The 14,861-nt window shown below is 42.8% G+C and overlaps 1 protein-coding gene and 1 long non-coding RNA gene across 2 annotated transcripts in view; one reads left to right on the top strand and one right to left on the bottom strand.

The window, feature by feature from the left end:
- The window catches only part of LOC308583449, a 193,056-nt gene that overhangs the window by 83,506 nt on the left and 94,689 nt on the right, over positions 1 to 14,861 (bottom strand). The window lies entirely within an intron of this gene.
- Positions 15 to 14,861, top strand: part of SNAP91 (synaptosome associated protein 91) — a 69,377-nt gene continuing 54,530 nt past the window's right edge. Inside the window, exons 1-2 of the mRNA XM_081187394.1 lie at positions 15 to 123; positions 1,567 to 1,726. Coding sequence (XP_081043520.1) covers positions 1,597 to 1,726 — 130 coding nt within the window. The 5' untranslated portion in view covers positions 15 to 123; positions 1,567 to 1,596. The remainder of the gene's footprint in view (positions 124 to 1,566; positions 1,727 to 14,861) is intronic.

The following is a 14,861-nucleotide window of genomic DNA, read 5'->3' as shown; positions in this document are numbered from 1 at the left end:
GCAAGGAGGGAGCGAGGTGTGTGCGCGCGCGCGCAGACACACACACACACACACGAGAGAGAGCGCGTCGGGGGTTGCGTATTGCACGCATACATGCATCCTAGCAGTGGCACCACAGGGAAGGTTTGTGGCCGCAACCGGGGATTAGGCAACCGGGGATTAGGCTAGAAATAGCGGCGGTGGCGGTGGCGGCGGCGGGCGTGGAGAGCTCCCCCGGCACCCGCTTCGGCCTTAGCGCATCCCTGCTCTCCCTGCACCTGAGGGCGCGGCGTGTGCGCCCAGGGCGCGCCTTTCCCGCGCTCTGGAGCAAAGGGGGCCGCCGGTGCGGACGGAGGGGGGCTCGGCGCAGCTGCGAGCGGGCGGGGGCGAGAGAGGTTAACGTGTTGGGTGGAGGGGGGGGGGACAAGCGGAGGAGGAGAGACCGTGGCCTCCTCGCGAGCAGGAGGCAGCGCCAGCAGCACCGCGAGGGGCAGAGCAGAGGCGCGGCAGTCGCCAGAAGGACGCGGACGCACTGACAGGTCTGCTGCTGCTCCTGCTGCCGCCTCGGGCACTTCCACATTCTCTGGGGAGGGGACGGGGAGAGCAGGCCTGGCTGGGCGCTGCTTGGTAATCCCCGAGGCGAGGTGGGGGGACGGGAGGGAGGGAGAGAGAGATGCAGATATGCAAGACTACTAGCCAAACGCCGCCGCCTCTGCTGTCGTTCCTCTCCCCCCCCCCCGGAAAAAGGGGAGGGTTGCATTGCAGAGGGCGAGGAGAAGGAGACAAGCGGCTTGGAGACGGTAGGGGGGAGAGGAGGGGGAGCGGGGGGCTTCGGGGTGTGAGAGATCGCCGGGGTGGGGTGGTTTGAGGTTGGGAACCGGCGGCCTGCGGTTGTCTTCAAGACAGAGCTGGCTGGGGGAAAGGCACCGAGAGGGCATAACATGGCGCAATGATATGATAATCTCCCACCAGAGAGAGAGAGAGAGGTAGAAACGCAGGGAGGAAGGCGAGAGAATCCCGTTGCTGCAGCAAGAAGCCCCGCCAGCAGCAGGAGGGAGCGGTGGTGACAGGGCCGTGTTGGAGACTGGCTAGATAATTCAGTCCCTGGGCCCTCTTGGGGCTCTGTCAGGAAGGCCAGGGCTGGGAGATCTTCTGTGAGGTTGCGGGGAGGGGAGGGAGAAAGCTTCATTTATTCCCCACCCCCCATAAACAAGAGAGATGAGATACATAGTGGTTTGCAGGAACCGCCATCATACTCAAGGGAGGCAGGCAAGGGAAAGGAAAGGACACCCCCCCCACACACACACACACTCACCCTCGGAATTCATATACAGTATTATTATGTGGGCATATTTCTGTTTCGTCTACAATGCCCCCAGAATCTCTCGGATATAGTTGCAATGCAAACACTTACACAACAGAGGAGGTGGCGTGGGAGAAAGGAGGGAACCTGGAATGAGCCAGGATTTAGAAATCAGCTTTCGCTAGTTAAATAATTGTGCATATATATATATATATATATATATATCTCCTTTTTAAAAAGATTATCCTCCCCTCAGTTGTTTTTCTTCCCCCCTCCCCTTGTAGAAGTGGTAGCAGTCCTAGAATTAGCCGAAGATGTCGGGTCAGACGCTGACAGATCGCATCGCAGCTGCTCAGTACAGCGTTACAGGATCAGCTGTAGCTAGAGCCGTCTGCAAAGCAACCACACATGAAGTAATGGGGCCCAAGAAAAAACACCTGGACTGTAAGCATCTTTTTATATAAGTGGTTCATGTGTGGAGGGCTTGGGAATCTGTGTGGTTCTGTGCTCCTGGGGTCCATTGCCCTCTGGGTAATCAGTTTCTTCTGCCATAAGAATTAAATGAAGTGCTTAAAAAACGAACTTTTTATTATAGCAATATAACACCTCAGAAATGACTTAGTCCCCTTATTTTGCTTCATTTTGACCTTCAGGTTTTAGGACAGGTGCATGTATCAGAGAGAGAATGGAAGGCCTGTGACTATTTGGAAACTGCAAAAGTATTCTGGCCACGCTTTGGGCGAATGAGTTTAGATGAGGGTGGATGTTGACTTGAGTTGCTGTAATGTGGAGATTATCTCTACAGAGAGGTTGGTTTGATCATGGCAAAACTGAATGATTCTTGTTCATTGTAATGGTTCCATTGTGTATCGTTAATGAAGGGTAGGAAAGATGAAAATTTTAAAGTATGTCACATGCACCACTCATCCCAAATGAAATCGCTGTAGTGCTCTTAGTTGTGTTATTTTGTGCAGCCATCCTTAATTGTGTTAGATCTTCATTCTGCACTCATTTGGCCTTCATTCTATATTGCAGGGAGTGGTAGTCAAAATGGCTAGACCATGGTTGGGTCATCTAATCCTACTTTATGGCCCTCATAGTACAGTTTGTAATCCTAAATACTGCGAGCAGCAAAGGACAGAGTAGTTCTGATCTTCTGTACTCAACACAGCAAAATAGAAACCTAAACAACACCAGTAGAAATGAGAAGGTCCACAGACATCAACCTGCACACAACATCTCTAGGAACTCCTCCCATCATCCGTAATGAAGTTGCTCATCAGTACTGCCATAGAACCCACACAGAGAAGGCACCAACAATATATGTGAATGGAAGGGATACCATGATGACATCACAGGGCCCTGTTACATCTTCCTGTGCACATTGCACAGGTGCATTCTGTAACTGCTGGCTGGGACTGATGGGAGCTGTGGTCCAAGACATTTGGGGGGCACCAGGTTAATGAAGGCTGGGTTAGGAGGACAAGCAAGCACACACACCTGCAGCCACAAGTTCTAGTACAGGGTCAGGAGTTCAGATGCCTTGGCAGCTGGTGGCAGACTGCAGATAACTCTTTTAAGAGGGACAATGTCATGGTTAAATGTGTCCCCTTCCATTCACACTTGCCACACTCTATAGGGCTGAAGGAGGTAGGATCTGCAGAGCACAAGCTTCTCAGGGCAAAATATTCTGTTGCTGAGATGGATAAATGTTATGACTCTTCACTCCCTTCTTTATTGTTGATTTTGCATAGCTGTCTGTGCAGGCCCTTCCTTTAAGTAATGAGCTGTGATAGAAAGAGAGCACTGTACACAAAGTCTTCCAGGTGTACATTTGTATCCAAGCAGGTCTCACTATCTGAACACAATGCATTCTCCAAGAATCGTTTGTTAGGTGAGCGTTCTTTTAATGAGAAGATGATTTCCATTGATTCCTATGGGGGAATTTTATCATGCATTCCGACCATGGAATTCTGACCCCAAAATGACAAACAAAACAAAAACAAAAACAAAACTGGGAAACCCAGGACAACCTTCTCTGAAAGAAGATTTGTCTGATTTCTCCCACTTCCCACCATGGTTTCTGGTGAAACACCTGCTGCAAACCAGCAAAACATAAGGCTGCTTATTTGTTTACAGTACTACACATAAGTCTGGCTGTTTGGATATCTGAATCTGTGGTGTGTATAATGAGGTTTGGGTACTAATTCCTCATGTGAATGTTTCAATAACAAGTGTTTGGATAGTGGGACCTGTGTGTGTTTTGATTCTTTGGGCAGAACAACATAAAACTTGTGCCATGCTTGTTATGTGATTGGTATTCATTTGCTAGGGCTCATATAAGTATAAGTATATTATTATTATTATTATTATTATTATTATTATTATTAATTATTATTAATTATTATTATAATAATTTTGTTATTATGGTTAACTGTCTTCCACAAATGTCACAAGGCTATGTAGAAAATATGATAAGAATGGCTAAAACAGCATAGAAACTGGCAGAAGATGAAATTAAAAACAATACAAAGCAGAGACCCCTTCATCCAGCTGGGAAAGCTTGTCAGAACAAAAAATGACTTTTTTCTGGAAAGTGCAGATAGTGGGTGTCTGTTGCATATTGACAGGAATGCTGTTTGACAGAACAGGGGGCAGCCACATTGAAAGCCCTGCTCTAAGTTATTGTGGAGTGAACTTCTGATACATAGGAAGATGCCTTATGCCAAGTCAGGACCATTGGTTTCTCTAAATCGGCGTTTCCCAAACTTGCAGTCACTGGCATCCAGAGTGGACAGTATGGATTTAGAGCAGTGTTTCCCAGACTTGGGTCTACAGCAGTTTTTTGGACTACAGCTCCCATCATCCCTAGCTAGAAGGACCAGTGGTCAGGGATGATGGGAATTGTAGTCCAAAAACAGCTAGAGACCCACATTTGGGCTCTAAATCCATACTGTCCACTCTGGCTGCCAGTGACTCTCCAAGTTTTGAGGTAGACTTACCTGGAGATGGCAGGGTTTAAACCTGGGATCTCCTGCATGTAAGGCATGCGCTTGGCTCCTGAGCTACAGCTGTTCCCTGTGCCACATTCTGTTCTCTAATATGGGATGGGTGAGGGAAATAGGGGTTTGCATGCCGATTCTGGGTCTCCATTGACTTGAAGTGTGTTTTCTTGTGGTGCTGATAGCATTATGAAAACTCTAGAAGTGAGACTAAATTATGCATTTTCCTAGAATAGTACAACACTTCTCACCATGCCCCTGACTCCAGCCAGACGACTCCAGCCAGACTTTCTCTGTGCAGCATAGGGTTATGCTGGTGTAAATTCACTACACTGGCATAGCATCACCTTCTCTGGGTGCAGCAGAATATGCTGTAGCAATCCTATCCTCACTTAGCAGAATAGGATTGCACTGTTACTCTTTGGCATCCAACTGGGTTTTGTTTAGCTCCCTTGATGTAATCACTTTGTATAGAAAAGCTGCATAGTTTAATGATTAGCCTGACATTGTTTAAAAACTTCAAATATTGGACCTAAAAAGCAGGGGCATAGTAGAAATAGTGACCACATCCTCTTTTTTTGCACCTGCAGATCTGTTTAGAGACAGAGGTAATTGAAATTGCCAGCTGACAACCTTATAGGCAGTGATTGATGCATTGGGACTTAAACTTTCCTGTCTATTGTCTGACTATCAGACCACATTTCACGGTAACTACATTTTATTAGGAATCCAAAAGGCAGGATAATGTAATCCTTTAAGCAACTCCATCTAGCCTTATTGTCGTGACCTTTTTAACATATAAACATGCAAACATGGTGACATGTGAAGTTGTTAAGTTTCCATCCCTAATCTTCTTGGCCTAATATGTGAAGATAATAAGCTTCTCCCACCCAACCATTCACACATGTTCGCTGTGATTTTTAATTGGAAAGCAATTTTACTGAATTCAGTGAAAAATGTGAATAATTATGCCTAGATGTGTAGCCTTAGAAATACTGAGATGGGTGAGTGGCAATGCTGTTGGCCCAGGGATACATATTCCCACTTCATCTGCATTAAATAAATTAAGATGTATGTAGTGAAGATTCATGTAATCAGTTACTGCTGTAGATGTTGGCCATGCGGTTTTTGGGGTGGGGAGCAATATACTTCTGGAGAAATGAGATTAATTTTGTAAGTAAGAAGCACAAGGCAGAATGGTAATCAAGTTATGGGGAAATTTATGTATGCTCTTGAACAAACTCCTCTGTTTTGTAATAGCAAAAAGGAGAAAGACTGGGGAGAGCCATTTGGAGAATAATATTGGCTTGCACACTGCTCTTTAAGGCACAGGAGTCAAAATTGGGAGAAACTACAAAGGTAGCCTCTGCTTTTCTAATAACAGTAAGGTGGCAGCACCATTGGGGGTTCAGGTGTGAACAGTGGCAAGGAGCAGGGAACAGTACAGTATAGTGAAATAGGACAGGGGCCAAGAAATCTTGGCTAGCCACCACATTGCTGAGCTTACGGGGCCACAGTCGATGCCTCTTGAGACCCCAGAATGCCTCACAAGAGAATGATGTGTCTACATTGTGATTCCAAAAATGTAAAATGATCTTATTTTTCCTTGTAATCTAGTCACTGTCCCCTCCTCTTTTCTTTCTTTCTTTTCTTTTCTTTTTTTTCTATCCTGCTCATTTTTGCCTTCAAAGGCCATTTTTATTTGCTTTTCTCTTTCCCTTGTTTCCTTTTTTTCTTGATATACCAGGTTGTTTGATGTATAATGGCCTTGGCTACAAAGTGTAATAATGTGGTATTAATTAAAAAGGTGGGGAAGGAAAAAAGTATGATGCCTCTAGGAGCAAATGTGACTTAAAATGCGTACCTTGAAGAGGCTTACCTGGTTCTGCCTTTACGAGCAGCAGAATATGGGACAGAGTGGGGAGGTTCAGGGTATTGTCAATGCCCTGACTTCAAAGGGAAAGTAAACCCAGATTCTCTGATAAGTGGAATGTGGTGTCTTCCATTTCTAGATGCTTGAGCAACATCTGTCCTGCTATAGTATGGATAGTGAAGCATCTCAAGAGACCTGCTTTGCAACCTAGGGGAAGTTTTTTCCTTTTTTAAAGGTACCTGTCTTTTTAATAGTCCTAAATCATATAGCATCTTTCCACATTAGAAATATGGGGAAAGATGCTATATGACCTAGGGCTATTAAAAGTGGCTGAATGTGATAGTTCAGAAAAGCACCAATGCCACTGGGGAAAGGGACAGACATGTTTAAACTTAGAGTGGTGATGGGAAATCTGAGACTTGCATTCCTCCCCTCCCCTTTTTAAGTAAACACAAGCATGGTCCTAAATGTGCATATAGTAATTTGTGACCCTCTACAACTTTTTTATGTGTGCCCTAGTTTTTGTTTTTGCATTCCATGGTTTGGAACATGTTTCTCAGAAAACAGTCCTTCAGAAGTTGAATTTTAATGGTTGCTGGCTGTTGTGCTGGAGAAGGCAAGTAAATAATAGAATGAATGTACATGTGGCAGAAGGCACACTACTGGGACTTCCACAGTAACTCTCCAGAGATAAGCACTTCCCTTGTAGAGGAAAGAAATGAGAGCAAAGCAAATAGGCTGTTAGGCTAGCATTTTATGAATGATTTACTGTGGGGATGAGCACGATTAATTCAACTAGGTAGACCCCCCCTTTTATTTTTTTTCAAAAAGAAGAGTTTGGATTTGATATCCTGCTTTATCACTACCCTAAGGAGTCTCAAAGCGGCTAACATTCTCCTTTCCCTTCCTCCCCCACAACAAACACTCTGTGAGGTGAGTGAGGCTGAGAGACTTCAAAGAAATGTGACTGGCCCAAGGTCACCCAGCAGCTGCATGTGGAGGAGCGGAGACGCGAACCCGGTTCCCCAGATTATGAGTCCACTGCTCTTAACCAAAAGTAACTGAAGGCAACTTACAAAAATATAGCAGATAGTTTAAGAGCAACATAAAGCAAAATCAGAGCAAAAGCTAAAAATGTACTCATATTTATACAAAAAGAGAGGATGAGGACACCCCCACTTAAGGAGACCACAGGTAATTAAAAGGCCTGCTGGAAAAGGAATGTTTTTGCCTGGCGCCTAAAGATAGGTAATGATGATGCCTGGCATGCCTCCCTAGGGAGAGCATTCCATAAGTGGGGATCTGCCACAGAGAAGGCCTGTCAAAACTGTCCACAGCTCCCTCAGAGGGAGCACATGATGAATGCAGCATCCATGCTGGTTCGTGTGGGGAAAATATTGGGGTCCTGAGCCACATAAGGCTTTATAGGTCAAAACCAGTGCCTTTAATCGAGAGCACAAAATAATTAGAAGCCACTGTGGTTATGCTGGAATGGGTGTGATATGTTCAGATCATCTTGCATTGGTAAACAATCTGGCTGCTGAATCTGCACCAGCTGAAATTTCCAAACTACCCTCTAAGGCAGACAGAGATGGATTTAGGGGAGTGTGGCCAGTTTGCTAGCACTGGGCACTGAGTTGAGAAGGTGCCCCAGCGGGCATCATAACAGTGAAGAACAGTGGAAGACAAGAGGCAGTGGGGTGCCTATGTGTAAGTAGTAATAGAACCTAGATGTCTGAAGGGTGATATGTTCAGATCATCATTAAGATATCTCAAAATAGAAAACTCTTTAGCAGTGTGGATCCAAGACGCGACACACATTTTTGCCCTGGTGTGGAAACAGAGCCACAGTATGTACCCCTGTTGAATTTCTATTTTGAATCATTCCCACTGTTCTCTTTCCCTATTGCAAGTGGAATCAACAAACTATGAGCCTTGGCTTGCTGTGATGACTAAACTGGTGCTCATGATTTGTTTTTCTCCAAATAAACCACAATCTGGAGTGAAGGTTTCTTACTGGCTTCCTGGTTGTGACTTGTTTGGGAGAAACAAACCTTGGGCACTGGTTCAGATATCATGGTAAGTCAAGGTTTGTGGTTTGTTGCTCCTGCTGTTGCTTGGAGAGGAGTGTAGCAGGAAGGGTTTAGCAGTTTTCTTGTTTGTTGCTTACCATGTCATCTTCATGATAATGATTGCTTATCTTCAGAAGAAGTCATAAGCTTGTTGCCCCTGGATTTACAAATGGTGGTGGCAGAGTGATCAATAATAATGTGTGGAGTTTTTTTGTTGGTTTGTTTTTGTTTTTTAAGATGCTGAATTCAAATTGCTTAGTAAGATATTTGGTCAGGGCTAAATTATTGAGATGGCCACTGAAGCAGTATGAGTAGATAATATCAGTGATTCAGATAGCACTTTGAGAATGATCACCTGCATTCTTTCTCTGTATGCTGTCTGCAAGAAGGAAAGAGGAGGAGAAGGAGGAAGTTGGAGGTTAACTGCAGTTTGAGGAGCATTTTAAACATTAAGGAGCAGTTTAGTCAACATGATTTCAGTAGTGCATGTAATTTCAGAAATGACATGGTCTGGGAGTGCCCCCCAAATTCTACAATGTATTCGTTGGTCTGCATCCAGATACAAATGAAAAACATATGTGTGTGCATGCAGCTTCTCACACTCTCAAACTTCTAATTCATAAAATCTTTAGAAGCAGTATGAGAGATGCTTTTAAAAGATTATAGTGAAAAAAAGCTCCACATGTGCACAGAAACAAGCTTTCTAGACTCAGGTCTGGACGTTCTAAGCGGATTGTGAAGCTAATTGCAATCCTAAGCATGTTTACCCTGAAGTAAGTTCCACTATTCTCCATAGGACTTGTTTCCTAGGTAGTGTGCTTAGGATTGTAGCTGAAATTCACCATCTATGAAGAACTTTCTGGTAGTCCTGGGAACAAGCTTTAAATTCTGTTTGCAGCCAATCTGAATTTTGCAACTCTCCATAAATTATACAAATTGAGTAAATTTGCAAAAGGTAATTTAATTGATGGTCCTTAGAGGTTTAATTTGATATAGGTCAGAATTTTAGAGGCGAGAGGTACAAACCATTATTTGAGGAGGTATCATTTGTCCCATAAATGAAACCCAGTTCTTGGGTTCATTCTTTGTCACAGGAAAGAGTGACCAAGAAGTAGACTCAAGGCTTGGGATGTGCAGTTCTAGAAAGCATTTGTTGGCCTGTTTTGGAGTATGTCTCGGCTTACTAAACAGTGAGATGCATGGCCTTAATTTCCTGTTGGGTCTGAATTGGAAAACCAGAATAATTCAGGATATCAAATCATCTAAAGTTGATGTTTAAGATACTGACTTGTTTCAGTCTTGGGAAGCATATTTTCCCAATTCATACATAACAGGAAACATTGGTTAACTGTGGCACGCTGGGAAGGGGTAGGGCAAGGATGAAATGCGTACACAAGGCTCTTAAACCGAGATACATGCAGCAATTTAATTCAGTTGGAAAGAAAGTAAACAAGCTGCAATCTAGGATACAGTTCTGGTGTGCAAATTGGGGGGAGAGAGATGCCCATATTATCTACCGCTTCAGTAGATGGAATGGGCATTGCCAGCAGGAGCTAGGTCAGTGATTAACTTCCTTGCACATGAATAAATGGTTAATATTCATTCCTATAAAACATGGCAATTGTAGAATGGTAGAACCTGCCATTCTCTGAAACCGGGCAACTAGCCCTCCGTAGATAAGGATCCTGAAAAGCCAGGGGTCCTGTGTGTTGTGTGGCATGCAGGAGCCCAGTGTTCATCCAGAGGCACCTGTAAAACACTTGATCTCCTTTGGTAGTTCTCTGCTCCTTCCATCCTTAATTATGAGTGTTTCACATTTTTGTCCCACAAGACTACCTTTCACATTGGTTCCACTGCGGGTGGCTGCAGTGCATAGATGGCGGGTTTCTAGAAGGGACCAAAAATTGGCTTAAAAGTAATAAGTACACTTGGTGCCAAGTGTATTTAATGTAGTGTGAGAAGCCATCCTAACTGAAGAGGGAGTCTCCAGGTTGCCAGCCAAAAGCAGGGCATAGGATTGATACATGAAATAATGCAGTTGGCAGGAAAGGTCAGCATAAGGAGGTTTAGGAGAAGCTTTGCTAAACAAGTGGTTACTGATGAGGGAGCCTGGCTGATATAAGCATTAGGCACTAAATAATAGCATGCACCAAGCAATACTGCCTTTTTGTAGCTCTCATGTTGGTTTAGCATGGAAGGGGCAGCTTCTTTGCATGCATTATTGAGAGAGAGTGCCACTGAAAGCGATAATTTGACAATATAAGTACCTTCTGTTTGGGGTTCAAGGCATGTTTCAGTCATGACACTTTAGGCTGTAATGGAAACTTGGCTGTCCCTCGTAAATGAGGTATGACAGCTTGGAAGAAAACCTAAGTAGAAAATTTCTGGGAAGCCTTTTTTTTAAAAAAAAAAACAACTAAAATGCCAGTAATCAAGTTGTCATTTTTAGAATTTGAAGAGTTGCTTTAGAGGCCATAATCTCAATGGTTATATTTTAATGGATAACTGTGAGTGTATACCTGCTAATAATACTTGAAAGTTCTTTCTTTCGGTGTACAAATGTGGAAGCATGCATGGAGCAGCTGGGTCCAGTTGCATTTCCCCAATTTTAGGAAAGTAGGGGCAGAAATGGGTGACATCTCAACTTGGTACAATCTTTAAACATCTGTTTTCTTGAAAAACTTTCAAGACTAAGAGAAGGCCCTTGTCTGTTTTGTATGAAGAACTCAAGTGCATTCTTTAAGGAACAAAATAAAAAAAAATCCTTCCAGTAGCACCTTAGACACCAACTAGGTTTGTTATTGGTATGAGCTTTTGTGTGCACGCACACTTCTTCAGATACACTGAAACAGAAGTCACCATACCCTTAAATATAGTGAGAGGGTGGGGAGGGGTATTACTCAGAAGGGTGGTGGGAATGGGTGATTGGCTTAGGTGTGGTAAACCTGTTGATGACTGTTAAAGACTGCTATTGGTCTTGCAAGAAAAAGCAAGGGGTGAGATGGCTAAATCAAGTATAATGAGATAAGAATGCAATGTCTCTATTCAGACCAGTTCTCTCCATGGTTTTAAGTTTGGTAATAAGTTGCAGTTGAGCAGCTTCTCTTTCCAGTCTATTTCTGAAATTCTTTTGTAATATGACAGCTACTTTGACATCTTGTATAGAATGTCCTGGAAGACTGAAGTGTTCTCCTACTGGTTTGGTCTTGTGATTCCTGATGTCAGATTTATGTCCATTTATCCTTTGGGGTAGGGTTTGGCCTGTTTGTCCAGTCCCACCACCCTTCTGAGTAATACCCCTCCCCACCCTCTCACTATATATAGAGGGCTGGTGACTTCTGTTTCAGTGTAACTGAAGAAGTGTGCATGCACACAAAAGTTCATACCAATAAAAAACTTAGTTGGTCTCTAAGGATCTTGTCTTAGATCAGGCAGTGATCATGTAACCTGGCAATGTTAAGAGCATACTGTGGTAATAAGTTCTACATTGGGAAAGTGTTTACATGTGAGTTGGTACATATGGTTTGAATCCTTCATTGCTGAACTCCTGCACTTCTAGGTGCAATGCATGGTGTTAGTTGTGGCCTTTGGAGCCCTAAATGGCTTAGACTCTGTAGATTTGGAAGGACATATCTGTTGATAAGACTTTAATTTGGTTGACCTTGGGATTAAGTAAACTTTGATTCCAAAGTCATTGTTCTGTGTCCAGGCATACAAAAGCCTAGCTTGTCTTAAATAGTGCTTACACTGCAGTAGTGTAATCTTCCAATTTCCTCCAACAAGCAGGGGGAACTGTATGCTTCTAGTGCTTAATACTTCTCTTCTCCTGTTCTTTGGTTGTCTATAGATAGCAACAACTTGTATTTCTGAACTCTTCTAGGGTGTTTATAATATGTAATTCAATCATCAAGTGGATTAATTTTTATTTCATGGAGACCTAGAATGGGTGGAGTAGCATCATTAGTAGCAGCATCATTAGCAACACCAACTAAGTCAGATTTTTGCAGTTAGCCACTTGCCTCATTATTTTATCTGGAACATTAGTTTGGGCAAGCATAGCTCACCAAGGTGCCTCACACTATTATAAAAACAAAAACAAATCCTATCTCAAAACAATCAAAACTGACAAAGGCAGCAACATTCACAGTTATTAAAAGGCCAGTTAAAAACAGGTTATCAAAAGGAGGTTCAGAAAATATGAGCTTGTTAGTGAGTCTAGCCCATGCATTGGCAATGAGAGCAGTGCATGCTGTGCTCTGCTCTTGCATATAGCTGAACTCTTGACAACTACAAGTGTGGTTCGGATATGTATCTGAACTGTTAAGTCAGGCTCAAAGTGAGGCAAGGCTGAGAGAACAACTGGTGCAGTGCAACGTGTTGTACTACTTTTGCATTCTTGAAGTTCAAACCATGTCCCACCACTACCACCATCTTCTGGCTTCAGTGGCAGGACCTAGGGACAAGACAGAATGATAAGTGGCCAGCATGGGGACCTGATGGTAGACTGCTGCTCCTTGAATGAGTCCTTATGAGCTCTCTGACTTTAGATCTTGTTTGCAAGCATCACAGTCCTGATGCTCTTTGAAAAAGGTGCTTCATACAAATCATTAAAGATGTATATTGTGTATGTCACCTTTTCACCATCTCTTACAAATCTTTCCTGCTGGGGATGCCACAAGGGGTCTGCAGAAACTAGGCTACCCGGGGAGTAGAGGTCTTGATCATTGTAAGGCCTTTGCTGTTACTTACAGTATAAAATGTTGGAATACTGCCAGTATAATTTTAGAGAGAATAAATGGGCTGCCAGGTAGTTGCTGGTGTCATAATATGTTAAATAATTGTCATAATAGCTAATCTACTGTGTAGGCTTCCTGGTCTAGCTACTTTACATATTGAAAAGAAGAAACCCCGTCCCATCAAATTTAGTTCAAATTTAGTTCTTGCTTTTGTCAAATGACTGCTCCAACCAAATAATGCTGCTACTTTTGTAAATGTGAAGTAAAAACAGAAAGTACCAGAAGTACTTTGCATAAGTTCTCAATCTCTTTCTACATTAACCCTGCAAGATAGGCTGGTATTGTCATCTACATATTACAGACAGAAGAGATTTTCTGTGACAAAGGTCAGCTAATAAGAGTCAGTTTGTATAAGGAGCAGAACCAAGCAGCTTTTCCTGCATTGTACTTTTTCAGTAGGGCTGAGGTTGCATGTTAGCATATTTATCTCATGGAAAGAAACTCTCTGCATGTCAGATAATTAGTATTCCAGCAAGAAAGCTGTGCTGAATCCCTATCACTAACGTACCATTTCTGCAAGGGAGTTTTTTCCATGGCGTTAGCAGGTAGTAGAGAATCTCTTCTGTCCCTCCCAACTTGCAATCTGAAGTTGGGACAGTCATAAAGAAGTTTTGCCACTTGATTCTGCGTAATGTATAAACTGCTTTTCATAACTCGGTGATATTTAATCTGAAACCTATGTGGCTCATGGTGCATTAGTTTAACCAGCACAGCAATTCTCACTCTAAAAAAGGTAGACTCTTCTTCTACTGGCAGAAGAGTATTTTACATAGACCTTATGGACTTGTAGAAAATGGGTCACAGTTATTACTTTGAAAACTATAAGTGAAATATTAGCAAGACATGACTCTGTTCAGAGACCTGACAGCCAATCAGTAACTAGCTGCAGGTGACTTAACTGTTTTGGACCTTGAGGCATTTTGCATTTTGCATTTCTTCAAGCATAACTCATCAGTGTAGCCCCTGCCTGGTTTTTGCTTCAAGTGTTTTACAGTGCTTATTAAAGGATGCACAAAAATTCAGGTGAAAATAACATTTCATTCTAGGTCTGATAGTTTACCTACTTAGATCTACATAGGCGATGTGCTGCTAACTAGCCTAAACAAAAACAGGATGGAAACAAATGCCAACACTAAAAATAGAAGCACTGTTTGTCAAAAATATATTAGAGTAAATGTATGACACTGTTTCCATAAATTTACCTGTGTAAATTTACAATGTTTAAATGAATATTTAAGCAGCATGAATACCTAAAGCAAATTAGGCAGGAAAACCAGAATATTATTCCTCCAAAAGGCAATTATAATTTTCTTTTACAGGAATATTCACTAAATGTCCACTTAAATTGTGTTTTATCTTAAATTCCGTGAGGTGTCCAATACAAGTGTTTAAAGTAGCATTCTGGTGTTTGTGAATAGCAAACAGCATTTATGTTCCTGCAATTAGGGCTCTGACCTTTGTGGTCCCTCTTCTCACATCCTTCCGTACATGTATGCCTGCCACACATTTACTATTGCTGTTCTTTCATAGCTACTCCTATAGCAGCTGAAGTTCTGCTGTTTTCTTCTGGCTTTAAAGACGTTCACATAGAATTAGATGGTGAGAATGGACCAGACATTTGTTGACATAAGCCCTGTTTGAGTATTGTCTTCGGATAGCTGGTGAGCTAGTTGTTCTTAAAATTCAGAACTTAATACAGTGGACAGCTCCTGTGGCTGACTTAATAAGACAGCGTGCCTCTAATGACTGCAGGAGCTGTTTTTAAGCTATGAGTGCAACAATTAGAGCCCTTACTTTCCTAAATCTTCCCTACTAATTATGCAGCAGACCCTTGGT

Source organism: Podarcis bocagei, assembly GCF_964188305.1.
Source record: "Podarcis bocagei genome assembly, chromosome: 3".
Classification (NCBI taxonomy): domain Eukaryota; kingdom Metazoa; phylum Chordata; class Lepidosauria; order Squamata; family Lacertidae; genus Podarcis; species Podarcis bocagei.
This window is presented reverse-complemented; position numbering and strand designations above follow the sequence as displayed.